Source organism: Odontesthes bonariensis, chromosome 22 (assembly GCF_027942865.1).
Source record: "Odontesthes bonariensis isolate fOdoBon6 chromosome 22, fOdoBon6.hap1, whole genome shotgun sequence".
Lineage (NCBI taxonomy): Eukaryota > Metazoa > Chordata > Actinopteri > Atheriniformes > Atherinopsidae > Odontesthes > Odontesthes bonariensis.
The window spans coordinates 21,319,361-21,343,842 of NC_134527.1; the positions used below are offsets into that span (position 1 = coordinate 21,319,361).

The window sequence follows — 24,482 nt, forward strand, 5'->3', positions numbered from 1 at the left end:
CATGCTTGGGTAAAAAAAGGACACCTTAGAGAGGCAGAGTCTCTCAGAATTAAAGATGGACAGAGGTTTAGCAATCTGCAAAAAACTATCAACAAATTGTGGAGCAATTTCAGAATAATGTCCATTTGCCTAAAATTGTAAGACTTTGAATATTCCATTATCTAGAGAATATAATATAATCAAAAGATTCAGAGATTTTGGAGACATCTCTGTGACCTTCAGGCCCTCAGGCAGCTCTGCATTAAAAACAGACCTGATTCTGTCCTGAAAATCACTGCATGGACTCAAGAACACTTCCAGGAATCATTATCTGTGGACATCTATCATGTAAAGAAGAAGCCATATGTGAACATGATCCAGAAACACTGCTGTCTTCTCCGGACCAAAGCTAATTTAAAATAGAGTGAGGCAGATTGGAAAATTTTGAAATTTGAAATGCTTTGAAGAAATAATGGGACTCCAGACTAAAGGAGCAGAACTATCCGGCTTGTTATCAGCTCTCAGTACTCTGATGGTATGGGGGGTGCATTAGTTTTCTATGGAACTGGAAACCTCAACATCTGGAAAGGCTCCATCAGAGCTGAAGGGTATATTCAGGTTTTAGAGCAACATCTGCTCCCATCCAGATGACGTCTTTTTCAGGGGAGGCCTTGCAATGTCAGCAAGACAAAGTTAAACCACATCCTGCATCTATTCCAACAGCATGGCTTCATAGTAGAAGAGTCCAGGTGCTGGACTGACCTGCCTGCAGTCCAGACCTTTAAACAACTGAAAACATTTCAAATACAACAAAGAAGACCCAGGACTGCTGAGCAGCTAGAATCCTCTATCAGACAAGAATGGGACAACATTCCTCTCCCAAAGGTCCAGCAGCTGGTCTCCTCAGATCCCAGATGTTTACAGATGTTGTTAAAAGAAGAGTGGATGCTACACAGTAGGAAACATGGACCTGTCCCAACTTTTTAGAATAATCTTTATGAAGTAGTCAAATATCTCACTTTCAACGTTTGACATGTTTTCTGTGTTCTATTGTAAATAAAATATTGATTTAACCGATTAGGAAATGAATCAATTCTGTTCTTATTTCGATTTTTTTTTTTACAGATTTGGATTGTACATGCACAGCGAAATTCCAGTATCAACCTGATTGAGACCTTACTCTATGTTAACAGAATTTTTTGACCACCTTTACCAAAATAAATTCATATTTGGAGTAAGCGATAACGGAATAAATCTATTTGGAGTATCCCATCGTTGTATTTAGGCATGTATTTTTACCTTAATCATATTACATTCTACTGCAGTGACTTCCTTTCCACAATCGTGAGGACCAGTAATGAGAAGTGATTCTGGGCTTCTTTATGAAGAATGGAAATGACTGTTTGGGCTTGTTTTCAGCTTGTTTCTGTCACAAGACCTGGTAAACTGTGGCTATGATGGGATCAGTGCAGGACAGGAGGAACAAATTGGTGAAAAGAAGGCGCCTTTTTGAGGAGAATAAGAAACTTTAGTCAGCTAATGTTTTTCGTTTCGATAGACATGGATATATATAAGACTTTGGATGGGTGTAAATGTTGCAATCAAGTTTAGGGGGACTAATGAGGGCTAAAGTAATTGATTTGACTATGCTCTGTAATAATTAAATGGGTTTGTGAATGGAATCCTAACTGTAACTCATGAAACCACTTTAATGGTAATATTGACTAATTTAGATTAACTTAGATTACCACTGACTCCATGAGAATACTTCTCACAACTTTAGAATTGATTGTCTGGGAACATTTGTACCAAATTAAATAATTCGTCCAACAGTGTTAAAGTGGCCCACAAACTCATTATGACATCCCTGGAGCTGCAGTTTTACAAAAACTAAAAGTTCAAATCTGTGTATTAATGTGGTCGCACGTATGCTATGACTGGCTGGTATTAGCATTCGCATTGAAGCCAAACCACGATATTATAAACCATACATTTGTGGGGTCACACTATGGTTCAGTGTTACACTTACATAATGTATTTCTTGTATAATCTCTGTATGTTATAATTTTACGCCTGACATTGAGTGGAAATATTTCATATTTCAAACCAAAACTTTGAACAGCAACCATGAAACTCGATGCTAAATAATCTTCCAGTGGGAGGTTAAATATTTCTGAGGTTTGTTTTAGTTCTAGCTCACCGTTGGTTTTCGTTTCAGCCCGGTTATTAAACTATTATTTAAATCTGTTTCGAGAGAACCAGCATCCAATTCAGTCCTGACCGGCTGAATTTCTGTGGAAATGTCACGGCCTTGCTCAGACCTCCGGTTTGGTGAGAAGAATGAAATGTTATTGCCAGTGTCAGTCGCATCACTCTCCACTGACATGTCATTGTCAAGGTGTGTCTGAGCACTGTCCACGAAAACGCCAGCAACGAAAATGATGACAGCACTGCCAGACAAAGACTGCTTTGTGCTACTTTACAATGTGGGTGTTCAAATAAGCGCACATGCAAATTTTGGACTGGTGTAACACAAGAAGCACTATTCTAAAGAATTCTGGGTTCAGAGGGAAAAGGGGAGACTTGGCTTGCGCAAAAAAATAAATCTTATAAAGTGGCTGTGAAACATGAGCAACGACGTGAGGACATTTATCCAAGTAAAGCATATAAAAGGAGAAGGAGCCCTGAAACAGCTCGTGGTAAAAGACGGCTTCACATTTTCTTGTCTTCTTAAAGTACCAAAATGCAAGTCATTGGGGACTGTAGTTCCTCCTCATGTCTGCATTGGCAGTGAAGAGATCCTCGCATGAAGAAAGTACCGTCAGAACGTTCAATCTAATCATTTGCGAGTATGTGAGTACAAATTTGAGGTACCTCTGTAACTCTCTTTTCTATTGCACTAAATTGAATCTTCACGTCCTGCAGAATTTTTACCGTATACCTCCCTCTTTGTATTGATGCCCCACGGCTGCAGCCGAAAAAGAAAAGAGAAAAGCAAACTCGAAAATGATTTAACTTCAGCTTTTGTATCCCATCAGTGACACTGAATTCGCTTTAGAAACAGATCCCTTCAGAGCCAGTGTAGACGAGGGGAACAATCTGAGCAGCCAATAACTCTTAAAGTGTACTCATGAGCATGCAACTGCTGTTTTAGGACACAGGCTCGGAAAGTGCTGAACTTGTACTTCTGCGCTGAAGTGAAGACAAAGAGTTGACAGCAGAGACAAAAGAATTCACTGCTCTGTCCTTGGGCATCTGATAACAACCAACTACGATCCATGAAACTCATCCGCGCCTGTTGAAACAATCATCTCGCAGATCTCTCGAACTCATTAATATCTCTCCAATAAGCTAACGTACTGAGCTGTCAAAGTTCATAGGTCGGGCACTGGTTCTTTCACACACCTAATTAACGTATGAGCAATTCTTCATGACTCTGGCTGTCTGTTGGAGCTCGTCATCATGCTTAATGAAGACTTTGGAAACAATCCCATCCCTCCCTGACGATGTTTCTTCACGTATGAAAATTAAGAGCCCCTGCCACAAAATAAGCATAGTTGAATTTCAAAGAGATTGAAAGCATTAGAAGGCTATTTTTAGAGATCATCTGCAAGGGTAGTAGGAGATAGTAGCTGCAGAATAGCATGATAATGCTATTACCATTCCATCTTATTCCTCACAGTCACACGACCTGGAGCAAAGAGTGGTATTTCCTGCTCGAACTGGGCACAGTGACACAGAGGAACGTTAAATATTCTCCTGTTGGTGCTGGAGACGAATTACACTGTCCTGTCCTTCGCTTTGGCCTCCTCTTTAAACATAAATTACTGATTTATGTGACAAGCAGCATCCTTGTAAAAAGCAAATTTATCTGAGCAGTCAAAGCGTTTCTGCGCATCTTCAATAAAATGAATATTTGACGATTAAAACTTTTGTATACTTTGAAGTTTAAAAGAGTAAAGGACATGCCCATATGTGCATTAAAGCAGCTTTCGTGTGCTGTTCGTTTTCCACATGGTGGTCACAAAAAAATATGAGGGATGATATCCACAGTCTTCTTAAAAATTTGCCTGAAGTTTAACTGAAATAAAGGAGAGGATGGTTTAACAAAGACAGAAATAGAGGGAATTTAGAGTTAACTTTTAATAATCTGTTTGTCAGACTGATGAACATTAGCCTCAGACAAATTTTTGGATGCATTTGAACCCACATTGTGGATAATACTTAAATTGAAAATGCATTAAAAGATACAACATGATGGAGACCCAGAAGCACATACAGTTTGTTAGATTGCCATGTCACCTGTTTCAGATTTTGGGCAGCTCGGGTATGGACCGGGCTCATAATGTAACATTAACTCTCCTTCCTGTTCCATATGAAAATTTAAGCATAATCCCAGAAGTAGCCTACAGTAAAAAAATAGCGTGCTGGCAAAGTGCAGCTTCTGGTTGCACACAAGGCAGTGGCAAATAATTTACCCCAAAACCACCACAGTGAGGTAAAGTCTTTGGTTTAAACCAAAGCTCCTCCAGTGGTAAAATGAGAAGAACAGTGAGGCCATCCCTGTTTTTCACTCTGGCATTTCTTTTCATTTTCTTTTTATTACATTCTGTTGGAAAAGTTTAAAGTGAACATCAATGCTTCTTAAATCTGTCCATTTAAAAAAATAAAAGAGAAAAAACCCCTACTTCTTTTTGATGATTTTTTACAATCTCAGACAGAGCCACGCTAACCGTTTCCAGTGTTTATGCTAAACTAAACAAGATTATGCTAAGCCAAGCTGAGCTAAACTAAACTATCTATCATAATATTGTGTGTACACATATAATTAATAATTAAATAATTATTATATATAGAAGACATCTAATAATAATACTTCTCAAAAAAAGAGAAATCCATATATTTGAATATGAAGCTACGCTAAGACGTTAGCCTAGCTTAGCATGGGAATCAGAACATGCATGGTGTCTCTAAACAAAAAAGAATTAAAAAAATAACTTTTCACCTTTGAAATATTTTAGTTGCAGCCTGTCAAACACACAAAATTAAAAAAAAAAAAAATTCTTTAAAATTCTTATAAAAGTTTATTGTTAATCCTGCTGCCATATGGTAGCAAGGAAAAAAGAAAAAAATATTTCTAAATTGAACAGTCCAGTGATTCCTTTACAAGTCTTAACAATTTATATGCGGTATATTCAAAATACAGGCCCACAAAATAAACTCATTACAGCTAAAGTTTTCCAGCATTTTGTGCACTTTGTTATTTTTTTAAAACGACGGATTTGAATTGCTCTTTGTTGGAAAAGTTCCACCTTTTTATTCAGTTAGATTCAAGTAAGTCAACACACTTCAGCAGATCATATTTTTCAGTGGGATTTTGCCAGTACAATGTTGCATAAGTCTTCTTGTCAGGCAGTATTTTGGTATATGAGCTGTATGTCTTTTAAATCTTTTCTTCTAATTAAGCCTCATTTAATCATACCTCATTTAAGCACCTCTGTGCTGCTCTATAAGGACTATGTATTCACTGTGTTAATCCTGGCCAGGTTCACACCAAGACTCCATTTGAGCTGAACACATTTACTCTTCGTCTCATCTCAGAGAGTATGCTCCAATGCCTATGTAAGGGATATTTTCATGTCCTTTTGCAAAGTTTTGCACCAATGAACATACAAGGGTTCTCATTTAGATACTCTCGTCAGATGTTGATGTTATCCTATTCTTCACATTTCACACACAGAAACTCAGATGTCTTTTGATAGTCCCCGTGTCAAGTCAGAGCCTGTTTATCTGAGTAAAACTGTGCAAGTAGCACACTCTCCATAATATCCATTTAGACAGCCACTGTAGCTCTAATTAGTGGTGTCTTGACTTGATTTTAATTCATGATGCAGACATGCAAACAGACACATCTCTTTGTAACTATGTATTTTATAACTCGTTTTGGTGTATTCACTTTTAATGTTGAGTTTCTACTTTGAAACTTAACAATAATCCGCACCCTACACGTAGATTTTCAACATAGTCTTCTGTATTTGCTCTAAATTGTCCATTTGAAAAAAAAACAAAAAAAAAAACACTTCTTCTTAATATAGACAAAATTTCAGTTTTTGAGAGGCAATTTCCTTTGATTCTTAAACCATATTGTACAGGGAAATATTCTCTTTGGGTGTTTGAACTAGAAATTCTAAAATAAAGAAGAGGCTACTGATCATAAATGTTCATAAATGTTTATTTTTTCTGGAAAAGCCTACATTGAATTCAGACATGACATAAAGAAGCGTTAACATTAAATAAAAAGGGAAGAACATTACAGCTAATCAACAAGCAATCTTAACCTTTACAACTGCTGATGAGGGTTATCCATTGCAGCTTCCATCATAGATAAACTTGGGTCCCACATCCTTGATCCAGATGTTCAAGCCAGGGAAAGGGTTGAAATGATGGGAAAGTGGACTAGGCGGGATGCTGTGTGACCGTTTTTTTTTTTTAAGTCGCACGGCTCGGGCAGGACTTGACCTTTAACCCCACGACTTCACCTTTTGGCCTTCTTCTCCTTCATGAGCCTCTTGCTCTCCTCTCTCCTCCTTTTGTTGACAGGGTTGCGCGGGTCGTAGATCTCAAACGTATCCTCGTCCTGCATGGTGGCATCTTTGACTTTTCTGGTTTGCTCATCAAACTGCAGGACATGGGCCATCCTAAATCAGACGGAGAGAGGTGGAGAGAGTTCAAAGAACAGCAGCGGAGGATCCACTAAATCAGCGCTCGGCAGAACTTCTGCCTTGAGGCCAGTCTCATTTTCTTTGAAGCAGTTGGATACCAACATTATTGTCAGAAAATAGGAAGAATCTGAATTTGAAAAAAAACTAAAAAACGTCTCTCAGTCCGATTGTCGGTATTTCTTTCAGCTGCAGATATAACTAAGGTAGAACTAAAGCAGATGAAAGTGAATCGACTAAAAATGTTGAACCTCATTTAACTTTTCAAAATATCCAAGCTGTTTCAGTGTTACTGACAATCAGTAATCAGTAAAAAACAAATAATCATCTTCAAATTCTAGCTCAGAGCGCCACCTGAGACGTTCTTAATGTGCGGCAGCATAAACACTCAAACAACCCATTAAAGCCCGACAAAGGAAAGAGCTAAGAAACAATCCTTAACTAGAGTCGTAAAAAACAATTAACAAATGGAAAGAAGTAATTACAGGAGTCTTATAAAGATCAGATAACAGCTTTAAAGGCTCCAAAGGGTTTGAAAGACTCCAGCTGGAGGGCAGATTGTAGTTCATCCCATTTAAAAGGTGAACAGCACCCGAGGTCTTTTCTGCTCAGGGTTAGCGGGGACACAAAGGATATCTAAGGTTAAGCAGATAATGGATTGTTTACCGTCTTAACAAGGCAGGAGACATGCATTTGACCCCCTTTTCAGACACTGTAACCTTTATCAGACAGTTAAAGCTTCCACACTCAGACACAACTCACTTTTAAGTTAATGTATATTACTGTGCAAACAATCACCTTGTTAGTACAAAGATGCCGTTTTCTGTCCGTCAAACTGTGTTATCTTTGGTGCTTTTCATAGATGAAACTAAAGAAATGGGAACAAATGATGCGTCTTCGTGACAGGCTGCTGGTAACAAAGTGCCTAAAGATACAATTTAAAACTGGTACTAAGTTGTCCGTTACGTGTAGACACAAAACTGGTTAATCCCTTGAGTTGGGAGCCCGTTTTATGCTGAAATGATTCATAGGTCAGAGTTAAGAGGCTTAAGCAAAAACCCATTCATCTTAAAATGGTCAGGTACAAGAACTGGACTGAAAATTAGTAAAATAGCAGCCAAAGTCCAAAAAAACCCCCCGCCTAAAACTTTAAAAGACTTTCAGAAAGCCTGGAGAACTATTGCTCAAGATCGCTTTAAAAGATTCAGAGTCTGGCTGCTTGGAAGAAAACATAAAGCAATGAGGGGCGGGCCATGACTTCCACTGTACTGTATCTTGCAGTTTCATTCAAAGAAACCAGTGTCAAAGACAGAGAGAGCCCGGGTACCCGCTCAAAATGTCAAAGAACTTATAGAGTCAGTAAATAACTTACATATTTAACACTCAACTTGTTTGGCTTTTATCAACAATGGCTTTGGTTATATAGATTCAAAATTTTAGAGACTCTGGATGTTTTTGTTTTTATAGTAACAGCCTCCTTGCATAATAGATATTAGCGATGTAAGATGGCAACCTCTTGGGAGTGGGATGCTTATAACTTCTGCTCAACCTTCTCAACATGAACCCAAACGAAAAAAAAAGAGGTGAAGACGAGACTGAAAGCATTACTTGAAACGCACACCGAGATGGGGGAAGACCAGAGATGTGGGAAGGAGGGATCGGAGAAAAGTCCGAGCCGTCTGAGCAAACAGCTGCCACGTGATGAATGGAATTGCTCGGAACAGCATTGGCTAGTTTGTTGCTAACTTTCATATTTACAGCACATTGCTGTAAAGCTATGGAAATCAAAGCTACAATAGAATTGTTGCAGCCCATCATTGGGAGCTGCCGGTATAATATCTATGAACACAAAGATCTCTTGTTCTTAAACCCAGCGGGATACAATTGTATCATGATGTTATCAAGTGGATCAGTACATGGTGAGAACACAGCCACAGCTCGTCAGGAAGCCGTCACTGGTCCATCTGCTATCTGGGAAGGCTTTAAAAAGTTGCTTTTATTCCCTTATTACCTTTCAAATATAAACGAACACCAAAAGTGACGCCGTGAGGCACGACATCGACGTCTTTCCTGCTGGTTTGTTAAAATAATCAAGACATTAACTGTCGAGCTTGGACTCGGAAGGCTCTGAACCTTGATGATGTTAATAAAATAAAACATTTCATGTGTTTTTAATCAAGAGGTTAAGTAGAACATATTAAAGCTTATAAATCTTAGAAGTTGTTTTGAAGTCCCCCCTGAGCTAAAGATCAGCCTTTTCAGCTTGTTAACATGATAATATGGTGGGGTTTTTTTTACGCGTTACAAGCAAAACCAGCCACCAAAACTGTTGTTGAGGACCTCCGCTTTGAATCCGCAGAGTGTCACCTTCAGCCGAACAAAAGTGAAGTCAGATAGCCTGAATGTTCCACGTCGCCTATTTGGAGGAACCAGCATCAACTGATCCTGACTCTTAGGTGGGCGGAGCTTCAGCAAGTAACGGGAAAAAAAGCTAACACAAGCAAGGCGGTTTGTTTCCATCTGGTTGCTTAAAATGGCAGACACGGCATGTTCCGTTTATGACGGTGATGGCATGAAATCAAATTCTGTAGGCTTTCGCGTCTTCTTCAACATAGTTAATCTACAGATGTGGGTACAATTTATCTGGACAAATTCTGTACAAATTTGGTTGGCTATAAAAGAGGTTTTCACAAGAGAAATTACCATATAAAGTGCTTTTGTTTAGGTACCTTATCAAAATGTTTGCTTTTCCCTTTCCCCACGGACAGTACGAGTTCCTCCCGACCCATCCACGAATCTCGTTGCCGAATGTCGCACAACTTCTCACGTGAAACTAGTTGCGCCAGATTCCCGACGTAGATGATGCCGCAAAATGGCATAAACATAAATTAATGTTGGATTTTTCAAAGTAAAATCCAGTTTAAAAAAAGAGTTTAAGAAATACTTCTGAGGTCCAAAGATTTGTGGCAGTATTAGAAGCATTAATTAATAATTAAGCGTCAATTAAGCCCCGTCTATATGGCCACTTTTAAGGGATTCGAACCAAACAACAGCCGGGTTTTGAGCGGGACCACCAGCAGCTTGGTCACAAGTTTCTGTCGAGGAAAACACGCCGTGCCTGCGGCACACCGCTCGAAAAAAAGCCAACAGCTGAAGCAGCCCTTTTTCCACCAAAAAGGAGGCTTAGTGAGCAGCCCTGATCGTTATTTCGTTGCACTTTGTTCTTTGCAACATAGGTACAGCAGTGGAAGTGTTGCAGATTTGGAGGAGACTTTGAGCTTTGGGTGGAGCTCATGAGCATATTCATATTGTTGTTTTTTTTTTTTTTTTTTTTTTTTTTTTTTTTAAATCGCAAAAAACTTTAAATCATACAATTTTCAGGAACTCATACGAGTCGTTGGAGCACGACTTTAAAACATCATCGAGTACAGTTGGCGAATATGGGCCCATTTTAATTCTGCAGTTAAAAAACGTCTCGAAATGCCACCGTCTGGCTCATGCTGCGGACACATCTTGGGGAAAAGAAACGCTGAAAGAACCCCTGGTCCCCAGAGCACAGACGCTCATGTGTCTTTCATTTCCCCCGTCAGCTCGTCTTCCCCCCAAAGACGGATTCAAGAAATCGGGACATTCCTCAGATGAGATACCAGCGTCAGGCGTTTCACAGATAAAACACCGACAAGATTCCTTTCAGCTGCATGCTGAACGCTATCAGAAAATCTAAACAACAAAGCAGGAGTGACTGCTTTTTGTCACCCAGCTCCATCCTCAAACGTTTAGGTCCGAGTGAAGAATCAGAAATACTAGATTCCGAAGTGGACGGACATACTGACCACACTAATTCTGTTAAACATGCTGTTTGTCTTAAAGATCTCAACTTTAAGATGAGGGGGGGGGGATGTGCTAATAAGTTGCAACATAGTGGAATATTTTACTCAAATACTTGATCTCATGAAAGACTCTGCCCATAGAGAATAAATACATATGGTCAAGACTCACTGGCATGAAAGAATAATCACAACATGCCCATATGAATAGAAGTCGTCCCTTTTTTTTTTCTTTCAGAAAAGTGTAAAGCGAGCAGTTTTGTGTCTTGTTAGCGACCACTACCGTGTGTTTTACAGTCATATGTAACATAGATGCTACAGAGTCTGGTGTTTGGCCCAAACCAGTTTTTTGGGAAATGTGTTTGACATTTAAAATGTTCTGCTTCGGCTCAGGATACCTCGCATCTTGTTGCCAGTATCTACTTTTGTCCTCTTAATGACTCAGTATTTTGGGTTTGGCGGTTATATAAACTTAGCTCTGTTGTGTCCCTTGTTGAATGGGCATTTTTCTGCTTGTCCGTCAAAATGACCAACAGGAAACTTTAAGCAACACTAAGTTAATCCAGGCCGATGAGTTGCCCCCCCCCCCCCCCCTCCCCTGGTGTGTGTGGGACTTCATTGTGTTCAGTCTTTACAGCCCCACAGACCTGCTGATGTAGGTGCAGACCGGTTCTCGGAGCCGTTTGCTGGATAGTCGAATACCTTAAAAAACCCCTGCTCCCCTGTGCATTTCTGGTGGGGGAATTGGGAGGCCGAAAATACGACATCCACAAACATCACGTTGTCATCGTGCTGCCAACTGTGTGGGGGTGAGAACGGAGCCAGGCTTTCAGTTTTTCTCTCAAGATCTGCTTCATTGCAAAACTACCTCTCTATTATTCTTGCAGTCAGGGTCCACCCCCGGCGAGCGTGTTCAGGGAGAGACCATCGGACAAACATTCAGATCTGAGCGACAAAGAATGCATTCGTTTTCCGACATAGTCGGAAGGTGATGAGACAGATGTCAAGTTCTACACTGGAAAAAATGCCCCTCCAAAAATAAGCAAAAAAAAACCCAGCAAACACAAGACGTTTTTGCTTGAAATAAGCAAAAAAAATCTGCCAATGGAACTAGTGAAAATCAGCTTGTCAAGATTTCTTGAAATAAGATGTGATATTTAGGACTTTTGAGATTAAAGTGATCTTGAAAGTAGCTTAAAAACCTCTTCAAATGTCAAAAAAAGCTTGTTTCATATGATATGTGACTCAAAACAATTTGTTTTCAAGACTTTTTCATTTAACAAAATATTCAAGATGTATTGTCTTCAAACAAGTCCCTACATCTGGCTGAAACAGTACTTGTTAGGCAGTTGTGTCTTATATTAAGTGTAATGAGCTATTTTGACTAGAAATGAGACAAATATACTTGGTAAGACTTAGATTTATTTTCCAGTGTAAGAGGAAGCTGAGGCAGAGAGGCTGAGATAGGAGAAATGCTTGGACACCCGGCTGAAATGGCACGGCAGTGGGTCCGGCCTAGATGTGATAAAGGCACGGGCCGGTTTTCCTGCATCGCTTTGGGAATAGATGCCCCAGATTTGGAGAATATTATGCAGAGGAAAGAAGGCCGCTCAAAAGAGTGCTTTAATATGTAAATCAAAAGAAAAAAAATCCTGCTCAAAAATGACTCCAAGTTTCCTCACAGTAGTACTGGAAGCCAAGGTAATGCCATCCAGAGTAACTGCATGATTAGATAGTCAATCTGAGGGTGTTTTTTTTTTTGGGCCAAAAACAATTACCTAAATTCTGCCTGAATGCAAAACGAGAAAATTCAGGTAATCCAGGTCTCCTAGACGAGCCTGAATCAAATCAATTTCTAAAAAAAAATTTAAAAATAATCCCATTTGAATGCCCGCAGTTAACCAAAGGTCTGTACAGGACACAACACAAATAAGAAAAGAAAAGCAAAACACGCAAACAGAGACAGGTTAAAGGCATGTAAACGCAGAAAGGAAAACACTAAGCTGAAATTACTTCCTTAAAGCTGCAGTCTGCAACTCTTTTTCAAGCATAATGCCTGGAACTGTCCGGGGATTCTGAAAGTAGTACATTAAATACCCCAATACAAAAAAAAAAAAGAGTTCTCTAGGTCCCCTATATGTCCCGCTAGGTCCCTCCAAAGCCAGCAGGTTTGTTTACAAAATTGCAGACCGGACCGGTAAAAGGTAACCAATCAGGTTTACGAGCTGGGCTCTGTTGCCTGTCAATCACCGATTGTGCACGCGCGATACAAGGTAGGCTCGTCCCCACGCTTATTTATCTGGACTATTGAACTTCATTACGGGCTAGTCTACTTACTGTGTCTTCCATGATCGCAAATGACAGGTGAGTTGATGAATGAGGAGTCGTGTAGGCGCATCTGGCGTGCACGTCTACGTGCACGAGTTCTCATGTGTTTTGAAGGGGCGGGACAGGAAGTTGAATAACTTTTTATTTTTCGGTTAAAAAATAAGCATTTCTTGCATTTTGCGACTACGGAGGTCACCGTTTTCAACTTCAAGCGTTCTGATAGATCATGTAAACTGTTAAAATGCCAAAAAGTAGGACTTTACGTATGACAACAACAAATCTTGCAGACTGCAGCTTTAAGAAGTGAGAACTAAAACAATAAAAAAAGCTAAACTTGTTAAATGCAGTTAAAGGCCAAGGAGAAGGTTTTAAAGCTGTCAGTAAGAGAGGGCACCTTTAACCGTCTGTTCCACAGCTTTGGAGCCGACACTTCAGTCGCTGGCTATTTCTTTTTCAATTAGGATTCATGGATAAATGGAGCTGGATATGCTATTGGCTGGATGATTTATCCAAAATGACAAGTGCAAGGCAGCTGCCCGTTACTTGTTTATATGAGAGGAACACGAGAGGAACTTAGGAGCAGCTCTATTTTGCTCTGGTTAATGTCTAAAACCGGTGCCTGCATCTATAAAACTACTCTTAAATGTGATGGTCAACGGGGGCTTTCATTTCTTCTCTATCGCGCTGTGCTCATAAATTAAGGAGCCGCCCACTCTCTGCTTTGAATTTGATTATTTTCTGGATGTGATGGCTCGCCTGCTGCCTGTGCAGCGTTTGGGTGTATCAGCGTTTGTGTGGGTGTGCGCGCGGCACTCTCGCCCGTGTTCATTTGAAATCGGCAGGAGTTGTGACAGCTCATCTAGAATGTCATGGCCAGACTCTGGCAGACCCTGAGGACTCCTGCTGTGCGAGCAGGCTGCCTCCGATAATTTGTCTAGCAGTCTCGGTGATGACAGCCCGACGGCCGTACAGCCTCAGCGTCGTACAGCGCTGAGACGTAATGTGGAAACTCGGCGTTCGGGGCTTATCAAAACCCCTCTGTGTCGCCATGATGCGAGTCGGCAGAAGCCTTTCCCTCGACTCATTTTTTTACTCTATCTTTTTATTTTCAAACTCGAGGAAGGGCTGAGAATGAAGCAGTACAACAGGGACCCTGAGAGCGGCGGTGGGCTCTTTGCATTGAGAGTGTGGACTTGGTGAGGACGTGTGTGTTAGCTGAAAGCGGAAGGGCTGAGGAGGGAGAGTCAGAATCTGTAGACACAGACACAGATGGAATAGTTTACCTCCTGTGGCCCAGACTTGACTCCCAATGTCTGACCTGTTGTAACCCACATTCTGTTTGCAGTGCCTCCAGAGTGGCACAGACTTCCCACTGGTGTTTTTCTAGGAGTGCTCTGCTGCTGGCCCAGTCCCTCCCTTCTCACCCTACCTGGCACATCGAGGTGTCTGCAGGCCAGCAGAGGCTCCAAACGCCAGCTGAGGCTTCTCGCAAATTCCCCCCCCCCCCCCCCCCACACACACACACACGCAGTCAGACTACACTTCAAGAGCGCTTCTCAAGACTAATAGCAACTACAGGTTTTGTTATTATAAATCTCTCTCGCACACAGACACTTTGCTCCGATTCACACACATGGTATTAATTTCAAACCCTCACTCTGTGTAGTTAAGACTTTGAGATCTTTGGTGAAAAACAGAATATGAGAGGAAAACATAGCGTCAGGGTTGATTTCCTGATGGCCAATCTGGTGGCTTCCAGTTAAACTCCAAACTTAACACACGCATACACACACATTCATGCAACCTGAACTTTCACACACATTCATCACAACCCGAAGCAAGCTTTGGATCCGACAGACAGTACAAATATGGATTCTTTTTTTTTTGGGGGGGGGGATTTCACCGTCTCTTTGATGCTGCTCTTCCTATCACGATAAACATTTTCTTTTTAGTCTAACCGTGACAGTGTCTGGCAACAGGGATGACACATTGCAATAATGGCTGTGAAAAAAGGGCCTTTTATATCAACTTGTCATGCTTGAACATTCCAGTCCACGATATACTGTTTGAAAAAATGCCTTGTGAACTCTCCAGGATCTCCTACTAATATGTGTCTACTATCTAAATTAGTGGCCCTTTTTCAGAGGACTCAGCACAGATTGGGTATAGTATTTGTGTCACTCGTCAACCCTGGTGCCAGATTAAAGTTAGACGGACTTTAAAAGACTTTAAAGCTCTCTAACACAGAGGATTTTACGCTCCTATTGCTTTAGCGACTTGTAAAATGACTTTGATATTACAAGGCAATAATGAATCCTTTTAGGGGAAAAAGCATACTAATGACTGATGAATACAGGCTGATGAATACAGGCATTATGAATAAGTTCTAAATGGCTTTACTTCACTATTTTGTGACTGATTATTAGTAGAAGTAGAATGTTGATGCGCTTGTTGAGTCTATGAGGAAGAACGTTTCTTCAATTCTCAGGTTTTTATTAGGGCTGGGCAACGATTAATTTTTTTTAATCTAATTAATCACATGATTTCCCTGATTAATCACGATTAATCGCATTTGTATGCAAAATCCAAAAATGAATTCAAAAGTAGTGTATAGCTTTTAGCATTTAGTTTAATTTGAAATGTACTGCCATATGAATGAAAGTGCCATAACATTTGTTGTGCAAACACACTTTTAACATCAGCATTTTTATGTAGTTTTTATGTAGAAGCCTCGCTCCACTGTCTGTTTTGTTGAATGACTTGCTGGTATCAATTTTGCCTTTAAGTGATATTTTAGACTGGAACTACCACGGTGATAAGACAATTCAACTTGGCAGTGTTTACAGATGACTTTGGTTCTGTCGACTCCGCCGTCTGGAAGAACTTTAAAATGAAAATGGCCGAGTAAAAGTTCCGTACCCTTCTCCATGTTTGGTGGATCCGCCAATTACTTTCTTTTCCAGTTCTGCAGCAGACAGCAACAGACTTTTACAATAATTAAAAAAAAAATAAAAAAATTATTATTATTTTTTTAATTAAAAAAAAATATATATATAAAAAAATAAAACCTGCGTTAATGCGCGATAAAATATTTATCGGCGTTAAATAATTAACGAGTTAACGCGATAATAATGAGTTAACTTGCCCAGACCTAGTTTTTATATATAAAGACAATAAAAATCATCTGGTCCTTACTAGGGGCCAACTAGTAGGTGGTAAAGCAAGTGGCGAATGAATGTAAACTGGACAGAAATTTGGTACAAATAGTACTAAATCTCTGCTTTTCCCTAAATGATTGATAACAAGTGAATCATTGAGGTTAGAGGAAAAGGTTGTAAACCAAACTCCACTAAACCCACGAACACCGCGATCAACGACAGTTCAAATCGGAGGAAAAGGCCGCACAACTACGTGACTTCTGGACGCGAGAAAGACAAAAACCAGAGGAGTGTTTCACTTATTCGTCTAAAGTGCAATCGGGCTCACTCACCATCCTTTGTCGTCGTCCTCAGCCAGCTCCTCCACGTCCTCCTGTGGACCCTCAGTGATGGCTGACGACAGCTTGGACTTGAAGCGATTGAGCAGGGCCAGCGTCTGCCATGTCAGACATGATATAAACACACGTTTTCAGCCACTTTATACAGAATCCCAAATCCAACTGCAGAAATGATCGAATTTCAGTAAATAACGGCCGCACGCCGAGTTCTTTTTGCTTACCTGTTCTTCTCTGGTTCCTTTCTTCACTTTTTGTTTCCTGAGCCCTTCGTACTTCTTTCTTCCCTCCAGGTACTCAGCGACGGCCTCGTTGGTTGGCGTTTTCTCTTCTTCGGAAAGACGAGACAGAAACCACTGCTGATTACTACTAAACACCCCATTCATTCAAAGGAAGCGATTCTCTTTGCATTGATTTGGCTCCATATTTAATCTCTCTCCACTTCCAAGGTCCCTGTTCTGAGAGCAGGTTGTTTCTCAAAAACTGTGGAGTCCGGCATATCTATTCATTGTTAAAGAGGCCAACTGGCACTGCTATGAAAACAAGGGATGCAGAATTGCATCATTCTTAATATGACATGCCACTGACCCACCGATCGAAGGACGGTAATGAGTTTTTTTTTTTTAACCATGCAGGAGTAAAACTGTTTATTCTGGCTGAATTCGATCTACTTTCACTCTTCCCTGGTGACAGTGACAAAGAAACTACTTTTTCCAGAGGGTCTCCATCGTTGTTTACTTTGGCCATAAAGTTTAGCGGCAGCAACTAAATGGATTTGCGGCTGGTTTTTTTTCAGGTTGAAATTGAGAAAAATCAGCCCCGGGACTTATGAACTTTTTCCCATTTTAACATAAACACAATGTCGACCTACATTTGTGGTTTCGCGGGAGTAGACATAATAGCTCAATCAGTGGCTCAGTCATATCTCTCACACTGTACTGACGTCCCGTCTCATTAGAATTCTTTTCCGTTAATGGAACATCATAGAATAGATATTAAAAACAGGCCGGTGATCGGAAAGAACATATAAGAGCTGCAGCTCGTCGAGATGTGAGATGTGTATGAGATCTAGAGAAATGGTCCCATCGTTTCAGATCGACATGCCCTCACTTTCACAAAGATGTAACGTAACATTGTGACCCCTCATGTTGTCTCGCTCAGAGATGGCCGAACATTATGGCCGCTGGGTAGACAAGCACCCTTTAGGAAAAGAAAGGCCCATTTAGATTTCGAAGAGGAGACATCAGCAAAGAGGCTGAGCAAAGTTTATGTGACCGTGAAAAGCAGATAACCTGATTAGCAAAAGGCTAAATATGGAACATGGATATCCAAAAGCAAATACAAAAACAAAGAGACGAGGAACAAACGCCACGCACCGTGGCACAAAAACCCATTCTTTCTGTTCTTGTTTGGGTTTGTTTTTGACTCATTCATTGAGTATTGTGACATCTTTAAGCTGCCTTTCACACGCTGAATGTTGATGTTAAGCCCTGAAGACCATTGGGGCTACTGGCTAAACCTTCAGTTTGGTCCTCTCGAGGTAGTTTATTGTGGATTTTGTAGCATATTTAGGATCACTGCCCTTTTGTCTTCTCCATTTTTCCCGTCTTACAGAAAGTGTGATATCACAATCAGATTCCTAGCTTTCGTTTGAACCCGTTCCTCTCTCTATCAATGAAATGTTCGCTGTGCCACTCGTTGTAGCAGAAGCCAAACAGCATGATCGATCCGCCACCGTGCACACGCTGTTGTTCGCAAAACTTCTGTTTTAACTTCTTTAGTCCCTGGGACCTGTTGCTGAAACGTGTCAGGCTTGTTTACAGGCTCATTTACAACCTTCTGATGTTGGATTTTGGGATAAGAGCAGGGGACGGAGGATAATCGGTGTCATCAGTGCCGTGAAATATATGCAACGCGTGCAGAAAAAGGTCAAACTTGGCACGGTCGTGGGCAACTTTGCAAATGTTTTTGGGAGACGATCGAGCTTGTTAAATAACAATGTGCCAGTTCCTTTACAGAAGGGGGCACAAGCATCATATAGCTGTATCAGCAATCGGTCCGAATTAGTTGGAAAATATCAACATTTCTGAAAAAAAGGCACAGTTGTGCATCCCTAAGAAAAAAAACTAGAAATATTTCTTCTGATTATTCCTCTGCTACGGTCATATTTGTATCTGTTGCTGCACAGTAGAACAGATCTTTGTGAAGGTCTTTCACAGCCAAACATGGATATCAATTTGCCTTTCTAGCTCTTTTGTATGATGAGCCCTCTGAGAAATTATCTCCAGGTCTTTAAGACCTTCAAATTCCCCTCCAGTGTTCCTGTAATCAGCCACTTCTTAATCACATTTCTTATAAACTGAGGAAACAGCTTGCTGAAAACAGAGCTACCTTGTTGAAATCAATTTTGGTTGTACGCAGCTACTTAAAGAAGCTTCCAGCTGCTTATTGTTGAGTTTTGGTTCAAATAAAATGATCTTTTAGTTGATAATATACTGTTTGAGGGATAAAACAACGGCTGGTTTCAGCATCTACTGTCATAGCTTCGGAAATGTTCATATTTTAAAACCATACCAATCTGAGCCTCGTAGTCTTCCTGATCTTTTATGACTGTAAACTGGGTGCGGTTTCAGTTTTAAACCGTTGTCGAACCGAAGGAGACGTATGACCTCCTGCTTCCTCAGACTTTAAAGCAAGCGAACGCTGGACTGGAGAACACAACAGTAAATAAGCTCTGCGAGACGAACTGCGCAAGCAGACAGGCAGAATCGCCAGACCATGTCGACGGTGATCCTGAGGAAAAAAAAAATTCCACCCAACTGTCCTCTTTTGAAGTAAAGTGTGAAAACTTCTGTCAACACGAATGAGAGGAGAGACAATCAGACGTCGGTGTCTCATGCAGTTAATGCACTTCTGTAAACCTCCCGGCTCAGACGCACAGCCTGTGAGGTCACAGGGCGGCAGACGGTGAGCACCGTCTGCTGGCTGGACGGACACTTTCTTTCCACAACAAACTGTGATGTCACACACACGCACACACACACACACACACACACACACACACACACACACACACACACACACACACACACACACACACACACACACACCTCACAGGATGATCTGTGCTGCTTCTGACTGGACGTTCTGACACATTCGGAGGCAACAAAACACATGATCTAACAGAGTAAACACCCGACTGCTGCTTCTCATTCGGGTACGAGCATCCATGCTGTGAGCGCGTTTATTCACGCAGCCCTTTATCACGAGCGGTTCGGAGGACGAGACCGTGGAGAGATGGCGTGCCGCTAAAGCTCAGCTGAGGCAAAAGCCTAAAGCACAGAAAACAGAAATACCCCCCCCCCCCCAAAAAAAGCCGTTGGACACAACTGAAACTATCTATAATGTTCCATGTAGGTCACCAGTCATTCGGTTTACACAAAAGATAAAAAAAAAAGGACACACAAGTAAAAATACTACATTCATATCTGACAGGTATCTATGCAGCTACAGATGAGTAGGCCTGTGGCAAGAACCGCCTTCATCTGGATGATATATTGACCCAGAAATCCCAACAGCAACGATTGTTATTGTAAGACCAGCTTAAGTCACAGTAATGATGACATCATAATAGGATGATGATGCAAGTACACTACCTAAAACAGCAGTTAGTATTCGGGCATTGGAACCAAAATGTAAAAGGATTTTAAAACATGGATAAAATGAATCTACTCAATTGAAAAAAACAAATAAAGTTAACTCTGGCTCTGTTACGAAAAATGTCCTTAAATAAATATCAACTATTTGCCACTGACGGACAGAGTTGTTCATTAGTTCATGTTAATTAGTTGTGGCTGTTTTAATTTAGATACTAATGAGAAGCAATTACTGTTAAAAGTCATCTCGCTGACTTTATATTGCTCTTTCATATTTTGAAATGAGTAAAAAGGAGAAAAAGGGGATGAACTTGTAACATTTAGGGGGCATATTCTGTAATTCTTCTTTTTTTAGATGTTGAAGCAATAACTCAATCCAGAGGCTTTTTAGTTTTTTTGGATATCCAGTGACAGAGAAAGACCCTGGAGAGAAAGTGAAAACAACACGAAATAATGTATGAAATGAACCTAGGTTATGTTTATACTGACCAAACCGAAGCAGCTTGGAGCCACATCAGTTGCCGGGGTTTCCATTGCTGCTTTTATTTGAACTCAGAAGATGGAATAAGACCAAAAAAAAAAAAAAGTGTCAATTTCAACCGTGAAAATTAAAAAGAACTTTCACTAATTGACCAAAACCTGAATACGCCAGCTTGAGGTTGTTCTCGCCTGGTTCGAAGAAGACTTCACGGAAACACGTCTGGTTAGCACGATTCCATAAGAAGTCTTCCAGTAGATGTCCACCACGGGTTGTTTTTCTTTCCTCCTTGAGGTTTGCTTCCTGTTAGTGCAACTACTTCTTTGCCTGAATGAAAACCACAAGCAAACGTGGCCTACACCGCCACCCTCAGGCGACACGATGCAGCCCAGTTCCTTCACTTCAGACCAGTTCATGAAAGGATACAGATTTCCTTTTTTTGCAGCTTTTTTTTTTCTTTCCTCCAATTGATGATGAGCAATCAATGACGTTTCCAAACACAACTCTTGAACTTGAAAAGCCACGTGTTCCCTACTTCTTTAGGGGTCAACATGGAAGTCTGCTGGGCTGGTTATGGGGGCAAACTTTTTTCCCTTTTAGATTTATGAGACCAAGAAGTGATCTCCATCCATCCCTCCGTCACCCCGCTTCTCTGCCTCCCCCACTGCAGACCGTGACAGGCTGGACGCTGACTGATGGTGCCCCGAGGTCCTGCATCAGGAACACACATCACTCCTCTCCAGCTGTTGTCGGTAACTACCATCTTTGAGTTTGATGGCCTTTCTAACTGCATTCCTCCACCTCTCCTGTCACCTGAACTCTGGTGAGTAACAAATCAAGCTGCTGATGTTGTAGCAACCAAAGGCTGTTGCGAATGACAGACACCTCTTCTACGGGACAAAAGGTTCTTCTTCTCTCTGAAACAATCAACAATTTTGAAAGGGAAGTCACAGCAGTACAGTGCCAAGCTGTGAGGCAACATCTTCAGTCAAAGACGCATCCAATATTTTGTCATGAAGATCAACACCACATAAAATAATATTAAAAAAAAGGGCAGTTCATAAAGGAAAATCCTGCAAAAGCTTCCTTTAAATACAACTAAGCATGTAAAAAGTGGCCAGATGGTAGATTTAGCCGTAATCTTCATCAGTGTAGAAATGAAATGCCCCCTCTAAATCGACTGACAGGGCACTGGTGTATATAAAAAGAGCACACAGGCTCTAACCTGTAAACTATCAAAGTGGAGAAGAGACTGTTTTGAGTGGGCACTGAAGTGACAGTGGTTTCAGAATGGCTCTCTTATTTTTGGCTCTGAAACCAGCCGTCATGTCAAGAAAGAGAAATTTAGACTACTGGAACATGCTATAAATCATGGGATGAAAATGGAGGCGAAGTGACTATTTGGCTTTCTCTCAAATCAAACAGAATGTCATACATATGCCAGCCAAATGGGCACATTTGGGATGAGCTCTGGGCACTAACTGACTTCATACACTGTGTCATTATCTATTCAATAAAAACTGAGACAAAACGCAGAAGCATATATATATAAAAACATTACCTTGATTATGTGTGTGCAATTTCATGTATAACTTTTAACTTGGAGCTTGGCAAGAAGGTGAACTTATAAAGTGAAACATTTATAACTTGGAGGTTTGTCGCCCTCTGTTGTGCTTCAGCTTTGCCGCCAAAGCTCCATAACCTGTCAGGGAATGATGCCAGATTACCAAGCTTTAGTAGAATCAAAATCAACAACAAATGGAACAAATGGATATCGCATTCTGTCTCAATCTGTATGTAATCTACCTTACCTTTCAACCATTAATGTGTACTGACCGAAAGGCACATGAGCGAAATAAGACCAGAACCTGACCTACACCAAGATGTCAGAGCTAAAGCAGGAGAATGATTTCAGCTTTAAATGGTGCTGGTGTCAAGATGAGTCCCACTATGAGTGCAGCTTTGTCTGCTCTGCAGCTTCCCCAGCGGGATGAGATGAAACAAACCCTCACCACGGTGTTTGTCTGTGGCTAAGCAGAGTTTTAAAATTTACAGCATTTGAGCAGACATCCGTCTCCCCTGCAGTGGTCATTGGCCCGTGACATCTACGAATTCCATCTAATGGAATCAACTTTTTCTGCGAACGAACACAGAAATGTAATGAGGAACTCTTATAAGAAACTCCTGCCTCTGGATAAGCTGCCATAGAGGTACAAAACAAATAATAATAATGATAATAAATTTATTTGTATAGCACCTTTCACAGAAAATAAAATTCACAAAGTGCTTCACAATACGATGCAAGTCAACATTTCATAAACACATCATATACAGAAAAGCATGAGGCTACAGAGCAGATGGGCACTTTAAGTACAGATAAAAGCTATTTTAAATAGGTGGGTCTTCAGATTCTTTTTGAAAATGTCTAAAGAAGCTGCAGACCGTAGACAGAGAGGAAGAGAGTTCCAAAGAGTTGGACCCACTACCTCAAAGGCACGATCACCCTTTGTCTTTAGACAAGAGCGGGGGACAGTCAATAAGCTCTGGTCTGAGGACCTAAGAGGCCTGGTTGTGTTATAGGCGTGGATCAGGTCACAGATGTAACCGGGTGCCTGATGATTAAGGGCTTTGTATGTGATGAGAAGAATTTTAAACTGGATCCTGAACCTTATAGGCAGCCAGTGTAAGGAAAGTAGAATGGGTGTGATGTGAGTCATCCTGTTGGATCTAGTCAGTAACCTGGCAGCAGTGTTTTGAATAATTTGTAGACAGTTCAGAGATGATATGTTGAGACATGTGAAAAATGAATTACAATAATCTAACCGGGAAGACACAAATGCATGAATAATCATCTCCAGCTCAGGCCGGGAACCAGGGGACCTGAGTTTTGCTATGTTTCTGAGCTGGAAGGAACAATTTCGTGCTAATGATTTTATGTGCTCCTCAAAGCGCATGCTTCGGTCGAAGGTAACCCCAAGGTTTTTTAGCTTTGACTGAGGAGCTGATGAAATAAACCCAATACTCAGGGCAATTTTGGGGGCTGAATTGTCAGGTGCAATAATTAGAACCTCTTTTTTTTCAGTGTTCAGCTGGAGGAAGTTATTTGCCAACCACTCACTAATGGCACCCAAACAGTCTTGTAAAACAGCAAAGTTGGATTGGTTTTCTGGTTTGCAGGAGATATATAACTGAATGTCATCAGCATAGCAATGATAAGATACACCACTGAATTTATTTATAATGTGCCCTAATGGAAGCATGTATAGAGCAAATAACAATGGACCCAAGACAGACCCTTGGGGTACGCCACAGGAAAGAGGAGTATTTTCTGATGTGAAAGGCCCAACAGATACAGAGAAATTCCTATCAGAGAGATAGGAGGAAAACCACTTTAGGGCAGCCCCAGAGACCCCAACCTACCGTCCAAGCCTATCAATCAAAATTTTATGATCGACTGTGTCGAACGCTGCACTAAGGTCCAACAAAACCAGAACAGAGCATTCACCTACATCAGAGGACATCAGTATTTCATTTGTGACTCTGAGAAGCGCTGTTTCTGTAGAATGCATCTGACGGAAACCAGACTGAAATTCATCTAAAATGTTATGGGCAGACAGAACTGCAGTGAGCTGATTGGCAACAACTTTCTCTAAAATGTTTTAAATAAACGGCAGTTTTGATATAGGCCTGTAGTTATTTGGAGCAGATGGATCAAGGTTTGCTTTCTTCAGAAGTGGTTGGACCTCGGAAGAGTCTAAATACCTTGTAAGAAAGGGAGTTTAAGCTATTAGCTTCCTGGATGTTCATAGAGACATAAACTTAATGCGATAATCAGTAAGAGCAACATATTTAGTAAGAGAAAAAGAAAAGTCTTAGGTAATCATAGCATTAACGTACAATGAAATTATTGTATTTTGTTCTTTTTCACCCAAAATCTTGAATAAAACAGCAGTGAGTCCAGAGTGGGTTTAGTGTCTGTGCTTAAAAACATAAAACCATCAG

At 40.8% G+C, this 24,482-nt stretch overlaps 1 protein-coding gene across 2 annotated transcripts in view; it reads right to left on the reverse strand.

Moving 5' to 3' along the window:
- Window positions 1-6,192: 6,192 nt before the first annotated feature.
- Window positions 6,193-24,482, reverse strand: part of cwc27 (CWC27 spliceosome associated cyclophilin) — a 43,363-nt gene continuing 25,073 nt past the window's right edge. Inside the window, exons 12-14 of one of the 2 annotated variants that reach the window (XM_075456412.1) lie at window positions 16,571-16,674; window positions 16,344-16,447; window positions 6,193-6,677 (exon numbers count right to left, since the gene is read on the reverse strand). In XM_075456412.1, coding sequence (XP_075312527.1) covers window positions 6,515-6,677; window positions 16,344-16,447; window positions 16,571-16,674 — 371 coding nt within the window. In that variant the 3' untranslated portion in view covers window positions 6,193-6,514. Of the gene's footprint in view, window positions 6,678-16,343; window positions 16,448-16,570; window positions 16,678-24,482 lie in introns of both variants that reach the window. The other variant, XM_075456411.1, reaches the window with a different exon arrangement.